General features: G+C 39.3%; 1 protein-coding gene across 7 annotated transcripts in view; it reads right to left on the bottom strand.

Annotated features, from left to right (window-relative positions):
• The window catches only part of MAP2K5 (mitogen-activated protein kinase kinase 5), a 188,461-nt gene that overhangs the window by 30,592 nt on the left and 132,474 nt on the right, over positions 1-25,395 (bottom strand). For 5 of the 7 annotated variants that reach the window (XR_007776286.1, XM_050967577.1, XM_050967582.1 and 2 more), the window contains 3 exons: positions 17,582-17,608; positions 17,237-17,272; positions 1,654-1,715 (listed from right to left, as the gene is read on the bottom strand). Coding sequence is in view for 5 of the 7 variants with exons in the window: in XM_050967577.1 (XP_050823534.1) it covers positions 1,654-1,715; positions 17,237-17,272; positions 17,582-17,608 (125 nt within the window). In the remaining 2 variants the exon portion in view is untranslated. Of the gene's footprint in view, positions 1-1,653; positions 1,716-14,832; positions 14,964-17,236; positions 17,273-17,581; positions 17,609-25,395 lie in introns of all 7 variants that reach the window. The other 2 variants (XR_007776287.1, XM_050967578.1) reach the window with 2 other exon arrangements.

The following is a 25,395-nucleotide window of genomic DNA, read 5'->3' as shown; positions in this document are numbered from 1 at the left end:
CCTCGTGCTATAATAAGCTGCATACCGTACAGGTTAATATCAAACTACATCTAAAAAATGTAAATATTCTTGTAGTAAATACGGGCCATAGTGCCATTAATGATTCAAAGGACAATTTGCCTTCCTTATAACCATATGCACCTCAGATAATGCACACATTAGCAAGTAGTGCAAGCTGTCTGAATAGTGGGTGGGTAACAGTCCTAATCTGATATTCCAAAGTAGCTGTATCTTTTGGGAAAACCAGGCTATTATCCACCATCATTCATGTTTCTTGACATCTGTGGAAATTTTAACACAGGTTAGCCCTCTTTCTTTCTCAATAATATTTTTTATGCAACATCTAATTAATTTTTTTGGAAGGGATAAAAAGGTGCAGTCTCCTGCACATCAGTTAGTTATGCTGTAAAATCACTGAACATTGTGGCCTGCTGTAATTTTATCCATCAAAAATAAGGCCTGTCTTAGATAAACACAAACCGTGTATTTACTATTTTAATTAACTGATAAATCATACTGTATATTCTTCATTTTCAAAACCACTTCCCAGACACTATGGGAATCTTGAGAGAGAGTTTCTTGGAATTGTTTCATACATAATGTTTGTTTCATACAAATTATCTGAATATTCATTTTATTTGCATAGTTTTTGGCTCATTGGCCCTAATATGTGCTAGAAACTTGAAATGTTTTAAAGCACAATCTACCACATTGCAGACAGCTATGGGTCTGATCCTGTGTGGGGCTCAATGCCTTTAACCTCACTGGCTTCACTGGGAAAGATTCCCTAAATCACTCCTTTCCTAAACACTGCTGCAGGGCCAGATTCTCGGCTGGCATAAACTGGCATAGCTCCATTGATTACACTGCCTCCATTGGCACTGCCAATTTACACCAGCTGGCCAGCTGGCCCAGACAGTGCATTTTAATAAACGGGAACATCTTAGTCAAAAACATCACAATTGTACAAAGTTCAATGTCAGTTATTCTGCCTTCATTTTATTATTTAAATGGCTGCTTCCTTTGTAAATGAGACATTAAAAAAAAAAGCATTTCCTCTTCCCCGTTTGTTACAATGAATTGTACTTAGAGCTTTAACCTTTTGTTGCTTTGGAAATTTATTCTTTCAACTATATTTTCTCCCTTCTCTCTGAAATTTAAAGTGCCTTCCACTGAACTATTCAGCCCTATGGTGTACTTTAAAATATGACTCAGAATAAAAATTACTTACTGGAAAGCCAATGAATTAATCAAGGACATTGTTTACCTTTCTAACCATTGAGGCAGTTTTATGAGTAATAATACAAGCAGCGTTGAATAATGAAGTTATAAATATGATTCCCTCTTTCCCCCAATCCTCCCAACTGAATTCTTAAAATAGTCTCTGTGCACAAGAATGCACCCAGATTCATAGTGGTTTATTAAAACAGGAAAAACCCTCCCAAGTACAGTACTTTTACGACCCTTCGTGTAAATAACGTTTACATAATTTAAACAGTTTGCTCAGCTTTGCTGCCCCATCTGCCCAAGGCCCCCGAGTCCCTCTCGCCTCGGAAAGGATGCAAGGGAAGCCATAAGGTCTCATGGAGCTGCAAAGTTAATGGCATGTATCATTTACATTGAGGGCATGGCATGTTTGCAAACTGAGCTTACCATTGAGTGATGAAGTGTACAAATGGCTCAGAGAACTCCCCAACCGGAAGGACTGGCGATTCCTGGGATTGGTTTGATATTTGGGGGGAGGGAGGGAGACGGGAAGGAAGAAAAGAGTCAGGAGAAGTGAGGACAATTTTTTAAAAGGGAAGCAATATAACATTAAAAGCAGAGTAAGCAACAATGCCCCATCTCACACAGAGAAAGAGAGAAAAAGGTACAAATTCTTCTGAACATGTGTTATAAAACACTGAATTTAAAGTAATGAGTATTACACAATGGGTAGAAACATGTGGAAAGACATGGAGGAGAGGTGAAAAAAGGACAATGATAGCCAGAGGGTAGAAAGGAAGGTAGGGAAAGTGTAAATGAGAAATTAATGATTATTTAAGTAAGACACAAATGGTCTTGTAATTAACAAAGAGCTGTGAAATTATTCTTGTGTTGACCTTTGTTTCTTTCACTGAATTCACTTTTTATTTATACTCAGGTTTATTTACACTTATTCATTTCAGAGCTGTTCGACTATGCATAGCTCTTGCTAGATTTAAAAGAAAAATTCTTACAAGAAATAAAAGAAATTAGAATGGAAGATTTGCCAGCCTAGCTAAATTAACTACCAAGTATTTATGAAAGCAAATAAATTAAGAGCACAAGAAAAAAATTACAAAGAGAGCAAATAACATTACCATTTGCAAAGGAGGGCTTTGCGAATTTAGGAGTTTTTCCAAGAATGACAGAGAGCTCCACTGTGTTTATAGTGTAACAGCTCAGGATGTAATGAAATTACACTGCAGAGTACTTTAACAGTGTCATCTCATTAGACCTACAGTTGGAACAAGAGAGCCACATAAAACAGGCAGCTGCAAATGACTCCATTCTCATCTATTCTCATTTGCTATTAAAAATACCTTTCGGCGGCTTTTTTCCTTCCTGACATCCCTACACAAAGTACCCTGCAAAGTATGATACATGCACCTATTTAAATTAACAAAGGAATGACTTATTTTAATCTCACTGTGCTTTGGAGTGCTTTGGCCATTTGGATGAGCAATATATCATTACATACAACCTTCCAGCGCTGCAGGCAAGAAACTCAGAGCGTGCAGCATTTGGTGGGAGCCAAACAATTTCTCTAGCACACAACTGTGTCAAATGCATGCATGTATTCATTATTGAGAATGCGAGAAAATAGCTTTGATGTAGTGGAAAAAAGATGATGATAAAAGCACCTCTGCAATGTGTGTGTCATTATCAATGGTGGCAGATAGATACAACTGCAGAGCCTCCTATGTGATTAGTAAATATACATATAATTGCTGTGGCCAATTATCAGAAAAATGAGATAGGTAATTACAAGACAGAAAATTAACCAGAACTCTTATTAAGGTTTCGTTTCCAATCCAAACAACTGGAAACTGCTGGAAAATACAATTAAATCAAAAGTAAATGAAGAGTAAAAGGAGAAGCCAACACTGCTTTACAATTTTCAGAGTTCTATTAAATGTAGAGAATGCTTGACATTATGCACCTTAGTTCTTGTTGAATTTGTCCTAGAAGAGGGAAAGGTTAGTATTTCTGAACTTAAAAAAAAAGACATAAATATAGGAAGGTTTCCACTGGAGAGTAGAAGAAACATAAGGGAACACGGTGCCTTTAAACTTTCCCTAGTTCAGAGAATCACACGTAGAAGTTACTCATATGTAAGATGAAAAATTCAGGGCAAATTTCAGGTGCACTTGTGCTGAGTGAAGACAGGCTGATGTACATATTTCCATGGCTTTCTGCTGCCCAGTAAAAGCCATGTCTGAGTTTAGAAATGGTAACTGCCCCCTCTCCCAAGGGGGATGGGTGGATTAAAACAGAACAAATCCACATAAAGCAAGAAACGCTCACTGGATATATTTCACACAACTCTTTGAAAACTGGAAGCTGGAGCTACCCCTGCAGAGCACTCTGGGGAGTTAGTTCTGTGCAGGGACCATCCCGTCATTAGAAGAGAGCACTGCCAATCCCACCTGGGGCACAAGTGAGGCAGAGTCTAAAACGCTCATCTTCTGAGAACTGCAAATGTGGATCAATTTATGCCAGAGTGGAGGAGGGGCAGGCAGCACTTAACACCTATTTGGTAGGTGATAATTTCTGCAATCACAAAGAGGGTAGCACCAGGGGATCTGCCTATACCAGAGTGAAACAACATTATAGAAAGTGGAGTGAAAATCCACTGACTTGTATGAAGCAATTGGAGACTCTCTCGCCACTTCACTGGAACTAGAGTTCCCGGGTTCCCTGGTACAGGAATCAACAGAACTATAAGAAACACCACACTAAAAAACTGCAAGGCACTCAATAACACAATATCATTAATACCTTTGTCCTGCAATTCTTATACAGCGCACGGCAAGTAGCACAAAGTTGCTGTGCTCCAGCCAAGCGAGAAAGGAGGTTTCACCTGGGTACAGGCAAGGCTACAGGCTAGGCACAGTCATACTCAATGAATGCAAATTTCTAACTCACTGCACGCCAGCTCCCTTCTATCTTAGGCACTTATAAGCTAGGCTGCAAGGACATCAATCACAGCAGTTTCCAGGTGGTGCTCTACTCTTGGAAGTTTAGAATTAAAAAAAGCGGGGGCAGTAGGTGGAGGATGAACCTACATGATTCTCAGCATGTAAACTGAGTTCCATGGGCTTCTGATGCGGTCCTTAAAGCTCACTTCTGCTAATGGGCACAGATAACTTGGTGACCATATGGCAGCACACCTATTAACACTGACTTCTGTCCAGCTCATCACTTTTTATCTTATTATATGAGCAACACTCCGCACCCATAACGTGCAAGAGCAGGCCCTAACTAAAGTCACTAGGCGACACTCACCTTTAGGCAGATGGCCAATAAACTTCACTATGAAGGAATAATATTCCGAGTACATACTGTAATTTAAACCATACTGGTAAAGTGAAGTAGCAGTGATGTTCTGTGAACCATTCCGAAAATGTGTGCCATAGGTATTGAAAACTCAACAACCTGGAGTGCAGGGAAGAAAGATTCTGAAACATCCACTTTGCAATGAGGCCAAACAGGAAGTGACATTTGGAAATTATTATTTTAGGAAAGTCAGAGATCACTTTTTTGAGAAGAGGTTTATTAAGAATATTCAAATTCTGCTATGGGATTCAATACAGATTCCTACAAAAAACTCACTATGAGCTAGGGCCTCATTACAAAGTATGATATAAAATAGTTTAATGAATTGCCAACTAGCCAACTTGATTAAAGCTGTCATTTTATCTTCCCTGGGACACCAAACAAGCCAAAGTGATACCAATGCATGGAGAATGAATTGAATTTAAGACATGAAATTCTATTCTGTTAAACTGCCCATACATAATTGCACCAAAGTCAGCTAATTGCATCAAATGAATACCTTCATTTCACTTCTGAAAATACCAGCTGAAATATACAAGCATGCAAGAGATAGGCCAGGAGGAAACACATCTCCACTGGAAAGAGCTGAAAGAGCAGACAATCAACCTAACTTCTTTCATAGTAAAATGATCAAAATCGGCCACTGAGCTTGCTGACACAGAATTTTTGAAATCATAGTAGTTGGAGATGGAACACACACATTAGATTATCATATCCATCCCAGGCACTAATATTAACATTACTACTTTTATTTTGAGAATGAGTTTGCTCTATTGGCTCAGTTACAAATTTAAAAATAGTCTGTACATGAAACTACTCCCAATATGTAAAATGTTGCTGTTGCTACCTGCTGAAATTTGAGCAACCACTGTGTTGTTACATATGAGACAAAAAATCAAACAAAATCTAAGCGAAAAAATACATATTACATTGTGTCCTGAAGTTCACTAGACTGGAGCTCTGGTGGACTCTCAAGGGGATGAAAATATAATAAAATAAAACAAAGCCTCACAAATCCCTGCCGAGTCTTCATGCTAAATTTTTTTTGCACATTCTGCGTAAGAAAATATTGTCACACATGTGGAGTAATGTTAGTGTATTGCCCACATGAGATCTAATGGCCAACCTTATTTCATTCTACCAAAGAACAGAGTTTTTTCTACACAAGGCCAAAAGAATGCAGTGTAAAATTTTGAAGAGGCTGAGGAAGACGTACGTACTTTTTAAACTAAAAAACCCCCCCAACAAAATGGACTCTACAATTTTCAGTAAAAATGGGCATCCTCTGGTCAATATGGCAGAGCTTCAATCCAGGGGTCCTTCTGTATTTCTATCTAAACAGAACGGCTTATTAATAGGAAGGTTGATACAACCTTAACAATAGAGCCATAAATACATTCTTGGGAGACTGATGCCAATCAGCTTTAGAACTTTACAGGCCATTTTCTCCTCCACATCTTGTTACCAAACACACCCTACTGGCCCCAGTATCCAAACAACATTTGTGTAAGTGAGACCTAACACAGAAAGGGACAATGTTTAAGTCTCGGCAGCTTTCGAAGCGCTTGGTCAGCCTGATTCTCAAAAACAACTGAAATGTGCATGTACAGTGAGTACAGAGAAGGGCAGTGGGGGAAAAAAAAAGTTTGAGTGATGCCTTTGCCTTGTGAATAATGAACAGTTCAGGAAGGTCAACCCATTACAACTGAAACCGTTTCATTATTAATTATGCACCATCTATGAGCGAAAGGACAAGTTCAGAATGTTTAATGTGTGGTAACTCCAACTGGACCCTCTCCTGGCATCTTGTTATTAGCACTTGTCAGCAAGGTGCTCAGGCATAAAGAAAAAAGCACAGCAGCAGAAAATCTGAGCTAGAGGGAGGTGAGAGGGCTTTAAACTTCAAACACTGCTCCTGATATTTAATTTATAAAGTGACAACTCTCCGCTATAGAGCTTATCGACTTTCACGGCATTTAGGTAAGTTGCATTATCTAAATGAAGACATGGGAATATTTACACTTAGAGAATTTCTTTTTAATCTCCCTTCTTTAAAGAAAGAGGGACTGGCTTTGGAGGAATGAACATAGTCTCCAGAATTCAAATGCTCATTTTCAATCTGTGCATATAGGTTACCAGGTCTGGGTTTTATCCTCATTCACTACAGCAGGGATTGGAAAGCTTTGGCATGCTGCCCGCCAGGGTAAGCACCTTGGTGGGCTGGCCTGATTTGTTTACCTGCCGCGTCTGCAGGTTCGACCGATCGCGGTTCACCATCCCAGATCAATGGGGGCTGTGGGAAGCGGCAGGCAGCACATCCCTCGGCCCACGCAGCTTCCTGCAGCCTCCATTGACCTGGAGCAGTGAATCGCGGCCAGTGGGAGCCGCGATCGGCCGAACCTGTGAATGCGGCAGGTAAACAAACCAGCCTGGCAGTACCCTGGCGGGACGCGTGCCAAAAGTTGTTGATCCCTGCACTACACAAACCTAGAACCTCTCCATTCTTTCTGGTCTGAGAAGCACTGAGCAACCAGAACTCCTTTACCTTCTGCAGGTATAGAAACATCACCGAGGATCAGGCCGTAGTCATATAAACCAGCCCCAAAAGTTAAAGAAAGAGAGGAGCAAAAATGTATTTGGCATGCTTACCTCCTTCCTCTGCAGAGGCCACTACATTGGATCTATGAATGTGTGTGTGTTTGGAGTGGGTATGGTCACCTGGAAAGGAACAAATTCAGGGAGCCGCTGCTCTAGGTGGCATGCTCTTCTTGGAAACATTCTCAAGTTAATGACACTCAAGATCAACTTCCAACCTACAACCTCTACTCACCTTCAGGGCTGTGCCCCAGACCACCTATGGCAGCATGGTTATCAAGATGGATCCAGAAAGGAGGCCAACTATACTGCAGTGCAGAGACAAGCCCAAGTGCCCTGCTACCTGAAAGGCAGAGGCCAGATTTGTAGCAAGTCTACTGGCTCTATGCTTTTAGGAGGATCTGCTTAGCTTTTAACCCTTCCTCTCCGTGACATTTTCCACAGCTCCAGAGCTACTGCTATTTCATATAAGATTTTCCTCTGTGCATGTGTTTGTGCAGAAGGAGATGACGTGGACCTCTGGCCACGAGAGGAGAGTTAATGTAAGAGAACAAACAAAACCCAAGTTACCCCCTTCTCGGAGTTTCCCCAATATACCCTGGTTCTGAGATTGCAGTCTCCCCTGGACAGAGACTCGTTTCTTGTAGTTAATGGGCACATCTGCAGTGCTTAATAAATCACTCCAATGAGCAGAGTTTTGGGATGCCAGACCAACCTGAGCAAGGTTATAGAATTTTTAGGCACTACCACTGTGTCCTGCTTCACTTTAGAGTGAATTTTCAAAGAACACATTTATTTTTACACACTAGCCAGATTTAATTATGAGAAAGACGGCTGTGGGTAAATACTCAGGCTGATTTTCACGAAGGGCTATATCTTACGCTAAGCAGAAACAAACCCTGTGCAATTATGTGTTCTTAATCCACTGTAGTTACAAAGCTACTTAAATGTGACCACTGGAGTGAAATATTGACCACATTCAGCTGTATTCCTAAAAAGACAATATTGTTAAAAATATGCTACTGACTTCTTACTAAATTTGTTTTAAGATTCCCCCAGAAATCAGACTATAGGTGAATTCTAAAGAGTAACAAGGTTTGCAGAATACAACGGAGGCTGGAGGAGACTCAGATAGCCAGGGTTATAGCATTTCTAGACAGTCCCAATTTTACTGCCAACCCGGAGCTGGAAGGTGAAAGATGACTACATTTGTACGCTGGCCCAGTCCTTGCTCTTTTCTTGGTAGGTGCCAATTGTGACAAATTATATGTGGGGCATTTTGGTGTGAAATTCTGTCTGCTGGGACTGGAGTGTCAGCAGTAAACTCATTTATTTCAGGATCTCCAGCTGGACTAGAAACAAGGTTGAAAGGCCATTGTTTTATCCACCAAAACACTGAAACTACCCTCAACACCTCAAATCAAGCGAGAACTAGCTGTTCAGCAGGGTGGCCTTATCTACTACCCAAGTTCTTGCGGGGGCAGGATAGAGGAATTGAATATATACTTGTGTGCATAAATATATATAATGTCACATATAATCACACTCTAGATATTTCAAGTATTCAGTCATTTTTCTCCTAAGGATTTGCTACTGTAAAATGTTTTCCAGAATTTGGCATAGGAAAGAAAGGTGAACAGAGTAACTAACCTTAGGAATAACCTACAATGTATATTATGTCATCTTCTACCTTTTGCCAAGCTTTGTACTTGTTACTATGGCTCTCTGAAGGCTTTTTTTATCCCTTGCAGAGAAGTGTATAGGTAGCTGGAAAACAGGTTAATCCTTTAACCGTAACTGTAATTGCTTTCTCTCTAAAAACAAACATAAGAATTTTTTCTTCTCATTGCTGGTCTCTTGTCGATCATAAGCTACCAGAGCACAGCAATGTTTTGGGCAGATACACGTATACGCACACCCCTTTCAAATAGCTAAGGCACAGTAGCATGAAACACAGCCTCTTCCTGTTCACACCAAAGGGACTTCACTGGGAAAACTAAAACCATTTAGTGTTGCCTTTTCCCTCTGTACACTCCCAATGCATTTTTATTGCTTTTTCATAAAACACTGCTGAAAATAATCAAGCACGACCATTGACATCCACAAGATTGAGTTTTAGGAACCATTAAATGAGCTCACCCTCTTGGGACGGTTCTTGCTCAGGTTGGTCTAAAGGTAATTATTCAGCAATTCCTACCTGTGGTTTTACCTTGCTCCTGTGTAAGTCTCATACACTGGTAAGGTCACAGTTTTTGTCTCAATACAAGTACAATTGGTCTAGGACATAAATTATGGTGGACTGTATTATTTATTGATTTTGTATATGTATATATCATGCACATATAGGTCATAATTTATATACATATATTCTGATATTTGACTTTCTTCTCTCTTTAGAAACATAATATAAAAGTTTTCAGGATTAAAATATAGAAATCTATGCAAAGTCTGTATATTACCTTCTGATGGCAACACATATAGAAAAGGTTCATAAAGGAAAAGTCAAGCTGTGCTTAATATTGATCCTATGCAGGCTGCTATTCTATATTATATAATGTAGATTGAAGTATCCAAAAATGAGCATTGGTGCAACATAAAGTTTGAGAAATTAAGCTCTCGAAAGGTTAATGTTTCTCTTGTAACATTAATTTGGTCATGTTGCACATACTGTATATTTTTACAGCTATGCCGCAGCAATAAATGAAAGGTTGCATTTGACCAGGAAACCAGGAATAGAAACTACAACATGTATGTGCTTTATGGGCAAGTTACTTTTGCAGAGGAAGTCTTACATTTTGGAATTTGTTGACATTTGAATGCCTGATGTCTGAACACTAACATTGCTAACTAATGCTTATTTTTGTTTTTAAATCGCCCAGCATTATGAATGAAAAAAAGAAGACATTCAGAGCTCTTCAGTTTGTGGCGCTTGTAAACTCCTTGAACCTGAGCCAAATTGCAGTCCTGTGAAGCTTAGTTTCTCTGCAGGAGTGGGGTGAATTAACAAAGAGATTTAAAAAACAGAAGAGAACATATATCCAAAAATAATAGAAAAGTTCTCACATGTAAACTTCCAAATTTAAGCTTTCATGACTAACACTAATAAAACTATTTTCTTCAAACTGGACTGTTTTAAAAGTCCTAATAGCTGCAAAACATGCAGCGATCCCAATGCTGCAATCGCTTACTCACAAAAGCAGTCCATGCTCATGAGAATAGTCTCATTCAAAAGGATATTGCAAGTCTGAAGTTACTAATGTTTCCGGTTCTACATTACGCAAACATAAAAAATCTGATTAGAACACAGGAAAAATAATTTGCTTCCCCCACTGCCCTGACCGTAACTCAGAAGAGTTGAATTTTTCAGAAACAAACTAACAAAATCACCTTTGTGCTGAGACCAGCTATGGAAACTTTTAGTCAAAAAAGAATCGCTTTGAGAAGACTATTGAAAAAGAAGGGGTTAGAAGCTGGAACTCAAGCTTAACTACAGCGCTTGCTACCACAAATGGTACAGTACAATGAAACCCGGTTTAAGCAACCACTCATGGGACAAACAACAATTGGTTTCCTAATAGAGATACTTTAACTAAATAAGAGCCAAGCCAAATAGCCCTGGAAAGCTTGGGGATAATTCCAAGCAGTTGTTTAAGACAGAGGATTGCCTATTGGATGTGGTCCATAGCACAAGTTTCATCCATCTATCCACCTCTGGACATATAACAAACACCCCTAAAGTCAACAGACATATGGTTGGAAAGCTGACATGCCAAAAAGCCAAGAGCCTTGGGATCCATGTGGCCTCCTGGGATTTGCCACATGGATCCCAAAACATCTATATGTGTTCCTAAAATTCATTTGGCTGGCTGGAGAATTGTAAGGGTTAACGTTTCAAAAATATTTCATTTAGAATATGTTTGAGGAAATAACTAGCCAGTAAAGCCTCATGTAGAATTCAAGGTGTGCTGCACACACCAGAAAAGTATAACTATAGGTTTGAAGCATAAGAATAATGCCATTTCCTGTTTTGATAAAACAAGGAGGACACAAGAATGCACTTCTGCCCCATGTACTTTATGACCAACTGAACCCAAATTCTGGACTCCACAGCACACTGGACAGTAGACTGGAAATTCAAGGCAGTCTCATTTAAATATGAAACTGAAGATTTGTAATAAATTAAATATGAAAACGCATAATTACAATCTGTGCAGTGACCCTTGTGTTATTTATTTTGATACTGAATTACTGAATTCAATTTATTTTACACTGTCCACGGTTTTCAATGTGCTACACATTTCTGTACAGCCAATGCACAGCCACATCACACAAGCTGTTAGGAGGGATGCTGGAGGTTTTGGCAGCTGGGCAGGGAACAGCTGGGATTTTGACATCTGGGGAATTTGGGAGGCAGACTGGTATTGAAAGTAGTGAAATAGTTAAAACTACAGCTTTTAAATTGTAACCTTTAGGTTTAAGAGTCAACCTACTATGGTGAATTGGGGCAGAATACACCTCTAAGAGCTTTTGCTTCAGGAGTCTGCAGGCAATGCTGCACTGATTTACACTCATGCTGTGTATTATCTTCACCGTCATAAGTAGGCATGATTTTTTGAAAAAATGAAACCAGAGATTTGGAAGTGTGATTTTTGTGGCTGGAGTGGACTGCACATCAAATTCGGTGGCTGTGCAATTGTGGAACACAGGGCCCAACCAGGACTTGAGCTTCTGTTTTCAGCAGAACTCCATGCTCAATCCATGCTGCTGGAAAGGCTGCATTCGCAGCAACTGATGCCTATCCTTCCCAGCAGGGATTAACCCACACTGCCCCATGTTCCCATTCGACATTTCTGAGAGTTGCAGACGAACAAAATTGAGAGTTAGAATATCAGATTAGACACAGCACTCAAATGGCACCAGTCTGCCTGTATTACTGGCTGTGCCGTTGGATGAACTGATGTTAACACTATCATAGACTCATTTTTGGAACATCTAGCATAAGTTCCATCATGGAAGGGAAAAGATGCTATGACAAGAATTGTTGCTTAAATTAGAATGTCCTATTTATAGCTGCAACAACAGGGCCCTATCAGACAAGTGTCCCATTCATACAATACTCCTCACTAAGCTGCAGCACCAAATAATAATTAATAATTCATTAATAATTTGGCCTATCTAGAAAACAAGAACTCTGTTTCATAAAAAATCTCAAGGTTTCCAAATCTGTTTTCTTTCTGTGAGTCTGTCTCTCTCAATCTCTTCTATTGGAGCTGTTCCACTTTGTATAAATAGTTAAATATTGACTGGGCCAGAGAGAGAGAGATTGCCTCTCTAGGCAGCTGGCTACGGCCCTCACTTGAGATATGGGAGATGCAGGTTCAAGTCCCTGCTCCAAATCAGGTAGAGCAGAGATTTGAACATTGACCTGATTCCAAGTAGGAATTGAACCTGGCTCTCCCACATCTCCAGTGAGTACACTAACCACTTGGCTACTGGTTATTCTGGGGTGCTCTGTGCATGTGTGCACATGTTCCTTTCTTCCCCACTCTCCCGTCCTGGGTCCTTAGAAACCTTCCTTAAGAGTTTTTGTTGAAACTGAAATATCTGCACAAGAAGGTGAAAAATTCCTGACCACATCCACTAATAATAAAGACTTTACAAAGAACTGACACAAGAGTTTACAACTACCTCTCAAATCACTTACTCAACACGTGGAATTTCTGCAGGAAAATGTCAGTCCTAATTCACGGAAAGAAAAAGAAACCACTTCTCTTGATCTGCTATAGTTAAGAAGTCTTACAACTGGTTTTTGCTAGGTTAAAACAATTAAGTTAAAAAGTCAACTTTACAATAACTTTTCCAGTATTAGCCACGATCCTGAATTTTTCACCATGGATTAAAAAACAAACATCAAAGTTTACATTTCATGACAACCACAAATATTTTTAAATAAGGGTTTTTCTTATGTCAGGTGCCACAGCACATATAGTGTTTGTGAAGAATCCAGAATACCTATGTAACAGAAGAAAGACCTCTTAACAAGTTTGCACATCAATACATCATATGAATTAAACATAATTATAAATGAACAGAACATTAACTTTTGGATTACTTTTTATTTTGATGGAATGGATAATAATAGTTCTAGAGAAATAATGATTGCCAACAGAACAAATGATTGTTAGAAAGAATCAAGATCTTAATGCCAATTCTGCAGCACCATTGTTAAAAACAACCAAACTGCACTAATTTCAACATATTGAACTTGGAAAGGAGATAATCAGATCTCTTAGGATTGTACCTTGCATTAAAAATAGACTATGATCAGTGTTCTGTCTCCCCAGGATACATTTAAAAAACTGTAATACTCTTCTCACTGACCACCACGAGACATCACCACGACTGTTTTTAACCTATCTGTATAATCTCATCAAGCCTCAACTCTATTAATCTGCAGTTTACAAAACATGTTACAGTCATAGTAAAACACAGCACTATCAAAAGCATGCAGGCCTCTATTCTGCAAAGCACTTAAGCACGTGCTTAAAGTGAAAACACATGCTTAAGTCCCACTGCTTAAGTGCTTTGATAAATAAAGATAGACTCAAGCACTTGTTGAAATTGCTTTACTGAATGCAGGCCTTGCATAGTGGAGGGAATTACTATTAAAAACATCTCTGCCAGGAAGAACTATTGGTCTACTCAAAGGCTTTTGATAAAATATCCTGGTCCCTGAATGGCATCAGCCCCACCAGTCAGCAGCAATGCCAGCCAGCTCTTCCCCCCACTCGATCAGCCTGGAGCCAACTTGGGATATCTGGTTTATGACTCCTGCAGGAGCCCGTCTATGTGACTGAGTCACACAGAGATGTCAGACTGCATTCCATCCCGTGTTAGGTGCAAGGTCACTGAACAGAAGCTCCAAGGCCCTGCGCTTTGATCACTCTAAGCAGGATGGTTGGGCACTGAACTGCCACTGGATCCCCAAATTCAGGAAAGTTTCTTTAAACAACTCTGTGATATTTGTATTTATAGGGGGAAAAGGACCCAAATTACCCTGTTCCACATAAAAGGGTCACAGCTAGGGAGTCAGGAAAAAGATTCCAGGAGTTTAAACTTGTGACAACTCTGGTTCATTATCATTCTCTCCGCAGTGGGGAGGAAATACGGCCTACCAGCTCTTTGGAGTCTGAGAATTCCTGTGGAAATCAGGTCCTATCCTCGCAGATCCTAAGGCACCCATATGGAAAGCCAGTTGCTCTCTGCTGTTTCCCCCCATACCCATGGTAGCATGACTCATTCAGGAGCCGTGTGCTGCTAGTGGTCCACTGCTGTGCACTACCGGTTCCGAGGGAGAGAGAAGCTACAGATCATCACTTCTAGCTGTTATGATCCTCATTAAGCTAGGTGGGGAATTCTGCCTCAGTATCTGCGGGTTCCTGAGGAAACATGCTGTGCAGAGCAGCTGCAAGCTGGAGGGGAGGGGCAGAGCTCTGCTCCCCCCTCCTGTGCGTTTTAGGACCTCTCAGCCCCTATTTCCCCTCATCTGCTCCCCTCTATATACTCTGCAACAGAGGGGAGCATTTGGCCCAAGATAATCAGTCTTACAACACTAAACATTTCTAATCGCTAATACCCATGTTAGCAAGAACTTACTGAAAACAGCAGCAGCTGTACAATACCAGATAATAAACAGACGATCTCTCACGAGGTCCTTATGTAGAAAGAGTAGTACACATTAGCACAGTAAGTGGGTCCCATTATTGTTCCCCAACATGGGCAAAGAGCTGAGAGAAAGGGAATAGGAGGAGGGGGAAAAAAAGCAAGATAAGATTAAAACAAACAAGGTTAAAATGTGTATATTAACAAGAGTATATGGGGTGGAGGCATGTAGAATGCCTAACAAAGCACAAAGAGAAGAGAAATACATCATCTGTTAAGGACAATACTACATATGACCTAGAACACAATAACCCTTACAATAAATGCCCATCAAGATACTCTCCTGCCAAGAGTCAGCACCTCCAGGTGATGCAACCACTAATCTAAACCCTATCTGTCTTATTAAATGACCCTCTAACAATACAAACCTGCCAAGCAAACAACACTACAGCTCCAATTCACTCAACTATTTCCCACAGGCTGAAGTGTTCTTGACATGCAACCTTCCATTTAGCAATTGAGCGTGGTACAAACAAAGTCAGTTGCACTTATAAAACTTAAAATCGAGTTGCATATGGAAATCTAAAAGCCTAATGTGCCCATAAGGACAGTACACTCTTAACCACTGGGGTAGGAAAATGACGGTTCAGTGGCATATTATGGAACATAAAATAAGTTAAAACAAGGAAATACTAGAACACCTCGGTGACTCTATGTCTCAATGCCCAACGATGTTTACAGACCACACCAAGATTCCTGGCCAAAGTGATCTTAAGGTGAGACAGCAACAACTCTGATCTTGGAGAAAAAAATGTGACAGCTGCAAGAAGCTGTCAACACATCATGTCGCTCCTTTTCACAGCGCTGAGCTTAGATTCGGGGGTTGCTATGCTACCAGATCACTAAAGGCAAGTCATCTACAGGTGACATCCCAGACACAAGTATGGGAATATGTTGCAACTTTTTTGGGACACAGACTCTCTTTTTGCTCCGTGCACGTACAGCACCTAGCACAGTGGGGCTCCAATCCCTAATCAGGGCCTCTAAGGCCCTACCTAAATAGTAGTAATTAATGGAGGTGCTAGGAAATCTGAAAAGCTCAAAGAACCGATCAGTGCTAGTCGAATGACCTCCCAATGCCGTGTTCACACACGTAAGCATGTCCTGACCCTCCAATAAAGAATGTTGATCCTGCAACCTATACTTGTCAATACTGGGAGAATCACCATATCTTTACACCAAGCACATGCTGAAATTTTGGGTCAGTTCTATCCAGTGAAATCTGTATCTTAAACATGTAGCTTCCTGACAAAAGTATTACCAAATGCATTGCAAGTGACTGCAGTATAAAAGGTATGTCCAACAGTTAACAGAGGTAGCATCTGTAGATAAAGGAGCACTGGGGTAAAAACTGTGCCTTGGGCATCAGATTTTAGAGCTTAAATCAAGCTAAGTGAGCACAACATAAACAGTAGGTTGGAATGACGAGGATAGTGCATTTCGCAGTGACAAAACTGTCCCACCCCACAGTCTGATAGAACATCACTAAAATGCCACTAGCTTTTAAAAAAAGTCTTGATGTTTTTGTCAAAGCTTCTTAATCAGCATCATCCACTACATGTAAAAACAGCAACCTAAAAATGAGACAAAATGTACAGGACATGACCTTGAAAGAGGTGATTGCTTCTGTGATTCCAAGAACATCACAAACCCCTTATCAAAAGTAAACCCTATAGAGGAAAAAAAATGTTCTCAAGAGGCTGACCATGTAAGTACCCTACCCCTTTTACATGTGCGTACAAGACTCCGCAACGACCCACACCTCAGGACTTGGAAAACTAAAGCTAGATTTACAAAGAAAGTTTTTCTGTTCAGGAAAATCAAATTAAATTGGTTGAAACACAGCCTACTGCTCACCTCTAGAATTTCTAAGTCTCAGATTTTGATTTTCCTTTTGGTTGAATAAAAATGATCAGACAACAGTCAAATTCCCTCGTTTAGCTTTCAACGTTGACCCCTTTTTAAAAGGCCTCTTTTGTTTATCTAAACTGCGTTAAGTGTGCTCAATATGAAGCAATGTTACCACTCCAATCTCAGTGCTCTGTACCATCTGGCAAAGGAAAGGATCAATTAACATGACTGGGTTCAGACTTTAGGGCCTAGATAGCCAGAAGGACCAGTCTTTGAGACTGCCTCATTTTGCAAGGATTCAACATTAAGAGTCAGAAAGCAGCATAAAATGGGACAAGACCAGTCAATGTTCTACAGCTCCAAGCTGTACAAGGCAACTCGTGCTCTGCGGATGTTGGGCATTGTGCTTCATTAGGAAACAAAATATAAGCTTTCCACTCCATTAGGAATGACTTTAGGAGTGAAAGCACATAAGACGACGACTCACCTCATCAACAATGCACTGCAATAACTGGAGAGGCTGCTATGGAAAGGGGAGAGGGGAAAAGTATTAGCCTATATGCAATATCTTTACAGTGGAGTGGAAAGAAAAAATCATTAATGCAATAAAATATAGCAAGATTAATCAACAGCAGCAAACTCTTATAAAAACATTGATGCTCAGGATGTTCTATTATTTCTAATGGTACCTAATCTAATACAGGCAGTTAAAGGTTTGCATTTTCTTCAAAATGCAATTTGCTAAGTTTAAAACAAGGCATTCAAGCATGCAAAGGAAGCAGCCATCAGGAAAAAGAAAAGTGAATTTTTTTTCTGAACTCATAAAGCTTACCATTAAAGATCCCTGGTTTTTCTGAATCTGAAAAAAGGCAATATGTAATTAGCATGTCATAATCAAAATGACTCACTTGGACACATTATGATCACTGAGAGAAAATTATTGCATCGCTGGTGGCAATTTGTGGGCATGTGTTAACACAATTTACATAATGAAAATACACAAATGTTAATAGCTCGCTTCTCATTTATAGGCGAAAGTCAGCAGAATGTTAATTTCACACAACACTTTTTAGTACCCTCCAGGTTGTATTAGAGTAGGGAGAAAAACCATAATCCATTTCAAAAGGCTGTTTACGATTCAGATATAAATAATGTTTTATATTGCTAGATTGTGAACACTGGGCTTAATGTTGCAATCATTGCTAATGTTATGAAGCTTACTCTTTTTAAATTAAAAACCGATTTATTTAAAATTGAAATTAAATCATAGTCAGAAATTAGAATTTTGGATTACTGCCAGTGTCTGCTCACAATCCCTTTTTTGTGAAGAAAACTTTAATTATGTGGTTGAAGTATCTGCCTCTACTCAGGAAAGACGTCAATACTCCACTTTTATCTAAGTTTCTTATGTGTTTCAAAACAGTTGTACTTTGACTATAAGTAGAACGATGCCATCTGTAAGCCTGGAGAGTTTGGAGAACTTTGTATTGTTTTTAAATTATGAAGGAAAGATTCTTAACCAACGAGTCCAATCTTTTCTAAATTTCAAATCAGCATTTTGATTGGTGGTTTATTTACTACTCCAGAGCAAAACAATAGTCAATTTCTTACAAAAAGCTATGTAAAATTTTAGGCCACATTAACAAACATCTTATTACCAAAAGTATTACAAATTACAATTAATCAAAACAGTTTGTAATACAAACAGCTAAATACAAAATACAAGCAAGATATAGTCCAGGTTAATAACACACACAATCTGGAATGAAATCCTTAAGAATCCAAGTATTGTATTTGGTCTGTTAGTCCACAACACCCTGAGTGCGAGTATTGATTAATTACAGTTTTTCACAAACAGGTAAAAAATTGTATGGATCCTTCTGTAACCACAAAGCAAGTGGAAAAGAGCTGACTATTTTACAAGGCACTATTTAGTGAAAATGTTGTCCTAGGCTCCAACACAGTTTGCTTGGTTTGCCCCTTCCATTTAATATTCTCACTTGCATAGTGCCACAATGACAAATGTTGTAGTGCTGCCATCAGCTTTGGAAGCTCTCCCCTCTGTATCCAGCCAGAGGCGTGATCCTCTAGTAATACTTTACAAGTAGTAAAATGCAATATAAAACAGAGAAAGGAGGCTGAAAACAAATACTGAGAATGTAGCAGGTATTGCTGTATCCAGATACAGTTCTGTGCATTCAGAAAAAATGGAAAATATAAATAGGTAGAAGCATCTATTTATATTTTTAATGAGCAATTTGAATCTATTTTACTTCAGCAAATCAAACTGGTCAATTTATATTATTGCTCACGGAAGCAAAATATTTAGTGAACATAAAAAGAAGGTCCTTTTATACGTGACTATTGGATGTTAAAAGCCAAAATTAGGCCGACTCAGCTTATTAGATGTAGGATACTTCTCAGTTGCCTTATAAAATGTTTTAGTGCAAATGAATAGAGGGTTTAGTTTCCCATCAAAACATGCAGAGCAGAAGTCTCATGTATGTATGCACTGGGAAAATACATGTCTAATACAAAAAAGGATCATAATCGACTTTTGTTAAACTCTACACAGAAATGATCACACTTGATCTCAGAATGGGATTTAAAAACATTTCTAATAAAAGCTTTTAATGCTTCCATGAAAGCAACAGGGAAACACAAATAGGAACATTAGAGAATTCTTTTACAGATGTTTTAACTGTATACTACAGTAGCAGGCCCAGGTTCTAAGAGAGATACAGCACATTGTTACCAGATTTTATTACACAGTTTTGATAGCAACATATTATTTGAGATCATCTTCATAAATTTTGCATTAAGGTAGCTGTGCCAGTACCTGGAATTGATTCAAAACACTTAAGACACTCAATTACTTTTTAACACTGTTACCCAACGTAATGACATATTTGCTATTTCACTAGCATTTGATGATGCAACATCATTGTAATTGATTCATTTTCTCAATTAAATAAAGCTACTGTGCTTTTCTCTATGTGAATGCCACAGAGACTCCTGAGTTAGATGTATTACCTATTTTCTTTGCCTCAGATATATTGCTTGTAAGGCTGCTCTGTGGCGCTCTGTTAACTCCACTAGAAAATGTAATGGTACAGTCATATTTTTCAAGTTCTGAACAGCGATGCACTTAGCTGTATTTATATTAGGCATATTTTTCAACGTTAAAACTATCTTGTTTACCTTTTCCAAGATCACATTATTGCATTGTCTCTGCAACTATAAAACAAACCTAACCAAAGACAACTTTACAGTCAATGCCTCTACATTTGCACACAGTTCATGAAAAGTGAAGCATCCAGTTTTATAGCACATTAAAAACAGTTTTAAAAGTACTCAACATACAATGTTTTATCTTTTTGTTTTCCCTTTTTTGGCCTAACATTCTGTTTTTCATGAACTACTGTGAGACAAAAGTTTTGGGGACCACATTAATCCTGACAGAGGCCGCATCTCAGCATATACAGCATGTTATTTACAACTATTTGAATGAAAACTTGAACAATTTGCTTATTAAGTGACCATTTTAAGAGTAAATTGAATATCCTGAGACCACAAACAGAATTCTAATTGCAGCTAGTTTACGTTTTGCTCATCATGATATAGAAACACATATTATGATGATGGATGATATTGAAAATGCTGATAAACGCAGGCAGGCAAATAAATTCGGTAGATTAAAACAGTATTATGTTTAGATTCCTGAATTATCTGATCATTTTCATCTGAAACCTTTTGCCAGTAATATGCTTTCATGGTGAGCTGAGAAGAGGTATGTGCATTTAAATACAGATGCAAGACCTGCTCACATGGTTATAACTGCAAGACCCTGTAGGTCATAAGTTTTTATAAGTATTTCCTTTATATCTGGTATTCTATGAATTTGCAGACTTCTTAACAGACCTTGGATATTTTTGAAATTATATTTTCCTTATTATCCTTAAGCAGCATTTGTTACATGACAGTTAAAAATGAAAGGAAGAGAGAGAACTATGACACTAAATTTACCTAAAATAAAATAAATCCACAGTATGTTCCTCAGTTTATGAAAAAGTCAATGGTAGTTGGATAAGCCACTCTATAAATGGCATACTCCAAATGTCATTTTTTAGGCTGGTTACAAATGCAAAAGTTTTCCTCATGCCTCATCTACTATTTAATCAATGACTCTGGTTACAAAAAGCAACTTTTGACAGACTATCAGGTTATTTTTCTGTCGCCATGGAGATACTGTTTACGGGAAGTGGCTGAGAGGACCTCTACCAGTCCCTTTCACATTATAGTCACAAGCACAATCAGAAAACTCAAATGAATCCACCCTGTATAACTTGGAGAAGTCACTGGCTATAGCTTTCATTTTCTCTTTTACTCTCTGGAATTAGTACATGCCCTGCAGCTCTTGTTTGAGAAATTTGTGAGTGACCTAGGTCAGAGCTTCCCATATCAGTTAACAAATTTACTCTTCACATATATACTGCTTTTTAAGGCAGTGGTTTTTTTAAATAGATAAAGGTATATAGTAACAAATCAGACAGTTACATAAGTATGACATTTATTTTCATAATTGCTGCAGTTCTGGATTCTAACAGTGCACTTGGCTTGTTTTTAACCTTTAGAGATGTTTGCTACTTTCTTTAAGACTAAACTTTTTGGACCACAAGCAACAACAAATATTGTTTCCATATTGACAAATGAGACATGCTCTTCTCTACCTCAATATATACAGAAAAAGGAGCCTTCTTTCTGCACTCAATTTCTACTGTTTCTTTTTTCTCTTCATCATCAGTCTTGCTAGTTATTCTTAACCCCGATTCAGGGGATCTGCAGGACTTCTCAGAATGTCACTCTTAAGAGCTGTTAAGTCACCTTAGGCACTTCTGAAAATCTCATCTCCTGTCATTAATTCTGCAATTTACAAACTCCAACATCCAAGCCAGAGAATAGAGGACAGAATATGGAGAGCTCTATTGAAAGAATTGTTCTGAAAAGCCTTGAAAACAAAGATTGCTCCCAATAACCTTTAATATTAAATACAGTCTTAGAGTTATATAGTTCTTGTTTTCCCAGAGCTGTGCAAACGTATATAAATTATACATAGAGATTATTTCATTCACCACTGGACTGCAGCCACACCACACAGGAATCTATTTCCTAGAGTACAGTAACACAATCCACTAGTGTAGAATATGATGGGATGGGGGGGAACAAGTATAGTTGAAATTGCAGAAGGAATTTAGGAGTCAGCAGTGACTATCCATGTTGGAATACAACCAGACACTAGAATGAACACCACTGCTTTTGTGAAAAGGAACTATGGGATTTTTAATGGTCACAAATGAAGAGGATCAATGGTCACAAATGAGGAGGATCATTCTTATGTGAAAGATGGCGGTTTTAGTAGAATGCTGTGCACACAGTTATCAGAGTATTATATTACATACACACAGGTTAAATCTGTCACAGCACATGTGTAATGGGTATAACACAGGGTAGAATGAACAACATAGGAGGAGATTTGCCAATTATTGTTTAATATCAGCTCATGTCCATGAAAGTTCAGTGAAACTGAGTAAATGTCAGTACTACAGAAACGGAGACACTGCAAGAATCTAGACGGATTTCATCACTCCTCTGATACCAGTCCACAGGATTCCCCCAAACTTTCTTGTGCACCAGTGGCCTGATGTCACACTGTGTATAGGGTCTGGTGCCCTGTCCCTAGGGTCTTTTGAAGAGGTGCTTCATAGCCAGTCACCCATTTTCACTCCTCTGGAGGGCTCCGCTAGGCACAGCAATTGCCCGCAAATAAGCAAGTGGGGGTGGACCCCACCCTCTTTCTCCATTTCCAGCCACTTGCTAGTCTAAATGGCAGGGGCAAGGCTAACTATGAGCTGCATACTATGGGGTGCACTAGTAAACCTGTCACTTATTGTAGAGGCAGAAAGAGAATTTCCCATTTCCCACTGCTATTGAGGCAGGGACAGGTTGCTTCCCAGCCCCCACCCCAGAACTGGGAGATGTCATGGGGAACTGTGGTACATGAAAATTTCCAGCGCACATCCCTTAGCATGGATTTTTAATGAATTTGTAAACTGGGAGTCAGACCCTGTGACTGGAGAATTGCTAATATAGTTCTTATTTTTAAGAAAGGGGAAAAAAAGTGATCCAGGAAGCTACAGCTCTGTTAGTTTGACCTCAATTGTATGCAAGGTCTTGGAACGCATTTTAAAAGAGAAAGTAGTTAAGGACATAGAGGTGAACTGTAACTGGGATAAATATACCATGGTTTTACAAAAGTAGATCGTGCCAGACTAACGCGATCTCCTTATTTGAGAAGGTAACTGATTTTTAGACAAAGGAAATGCAGCAGATCTAATCTACCTGGATGGCAGTAAGGAATTTGATACAGTTATTAGTTAAATCAGAGAAGACAGAGATTAATATGAGAATTGAAAGGTGAATAAGGAAGTGGTTAAAGGGGAGACTACAACGGGTCGTACTGAAAGGTGAACTGTCAGGTTGGAGGGAGGTTACTAGTGGAATCTCTCAAGGATTGGTCTTGGCACCAATTTTTATTACTGACCTTAGAAGAAACAGTGAGTGTGTGCTAATAAAATTTGCGGATGACACAAAGCTGGGAGGTATTGCCAATATGGAGGAGGACTAGAATATCATACAAGGAGGTTTGGATGACCTTATAAGCTGGAGTAATAGAAATGGGATGAAATTTAAATAGTGCAAAGTTGTGCATTTAGGGACTAACAACAAGAATTTTTGCGGTAAGCTGCAGATGTATCAGTTGGACGAGACAGAGGAGAAAGACCTGGGTGTACTGGTTGATCACAGGATGACTATGAATGTGATGCAGCTGTGGAAAAGGCTAATGCAATCCTAGGATGCAGAGACCAGGAAGCGTTAGTACCATTATACAATGCACTGGTGAGATTACATCTGGAATACTGTGCACATCTGGTCTCCCATGTTTAAGATGAATTCAAACTGGAACACGTGCAGAGAAGGGCTGCTAGGATCATCCGAAGAATGGAAAACCTACCTTATGAGAGAAGATTGAAAGAGCGTGGCTCTTTTAGACTAACCAAAAGAAGGCTGAAGGGAGATACGATTGCTCTCTATAAATACATCAGAGGAATAAATACCAGGGAGGGAGAGTAGTTATTTAAGTTAAGCGCCAACGTGGACACAAGAACAAATGGATATAAATTGGCCATCAACAAGTTTAGGCTTGAAATTAGGCAAAGATTTCTAACCATGAAAGGAGTGAAGTTCTGGAATAGCCTTCCAAGAGGAGCAGTGGGGCCAAGAAACCTAGCTGGCTTCAAGATGGAGTTTGATAGGTTTACAGAGGGGATGGTATGATGGGACTGCCTACAATGGCATGTCTCTCACAGGTGACTGCCAGTAGCAGCAATTAGAATCCTGTTTGTGGTCTCAGTAGGACACTAGATGGCGAGGGCTCCAAGTTACTACAGAGAATTATTTCCCAGGTCCCTGACTGGCGGGTCTTGCCCATGTGCTTAGGGTCTAACTGATCACCATATCTGGGGTCGGGAAGGAATTTTATTCCAGGTCAGATTGGTAGAGACCCTGGGGCTTTTTCGCCTTTCTCTGCTGCATGGGGCATGGATCATTTGCAGGTTTAAATTAGTGTAAATGGTGAATTCTCTGTAACTTCAAGTCTTTAAACTGTGATTTAAGAACTTCAATAATTCAGACACATTAGGAGTGAATTACAGGAGTGAGTGGGTGAGATTCTGTGGCCTGCAGTGTATAGGAAGTCACACTAGATGGTCTTGATGGTCCCTTCCGACCTTAAAAGTCATAGCAGGCAGCCCCCAAATAAGGAAAAAGATGTGGGAGTGGCCACCTTCAAGCCTTGCAAAACTTGAAAGAGGGATGGAATACCAGACCCCATCCTCAGGTCACCAACCTCCTCACCCAAAATAATGATGATGGATGATGTTAACAGCAATAATAATATAAACAGTGTGCGTAAGGAACTGCCATTTGAGAGGAAGTATGACCCTTATCCATTAAACACAAAGGTCACACAGACTGATGGGAGCTGGCTCGTGAGTACCACAGTTCTGTAGGGTTGGCACATTGGTGAACTGGTTCTGTGGGACAAACGTGTTCCTCATGATGTTGAAATAATTCCATAAATAGTGATTTATGCGAGGAATGTTGGGAAACATTGGGGGTTTAGTTCTGTGCATTCCAATGGTCTATGCTGTCTCAATATTATTAGAAACTTCCTCAAAATTTTATTTAAATCCAAGGAAACATGCTTTTGTTTGGATCTAAATATTGCTCTACACTTTTGGCAATCTAAACTCTGCAGAATAGTGATACTGCATGAGAACAATATAGTGAAATCAATTTGGGACAAAAGCAAAGATAATTAATCTATTTTCATTGTACAAGATGCATGAAGGAAGGAAGGAAGAAAGAAAGAAAGAAAGAAAGAAAGAAAGAAAGAAAGAAAGAAAGAAAGGCAAACGGTTGGAAAAAATTAGGCAACACATCCATCTGTTACTGTGGCCCATCCAGGAAAAACTGGACTCTTTCCAGTGATTCATGTCATCAGCTATACTACTGAAATATTGAATA

The sequence above is a fragment of the Gopherus flavomarginatus genome, chromosome 9 (assembly GCF_025201925.1).
Source record: "Gopherus flavomarginatus isolate rGopFla2 chromosome 9, rGopFla2.mat.asm, whole genome shotgun sequence".
Taxonomy (NCBI): domain Eukaryota; kingdom Metazoa; phylum Chordata; order Testudines; family Testudinidae; genus Gopherus; species Gopherus flavomarginatus.
The sequence above is the reverse complement of the archived record's forward strand: the minus strand, read 5'-3'. Positions and strand labels throughout refer to the sequence as shown.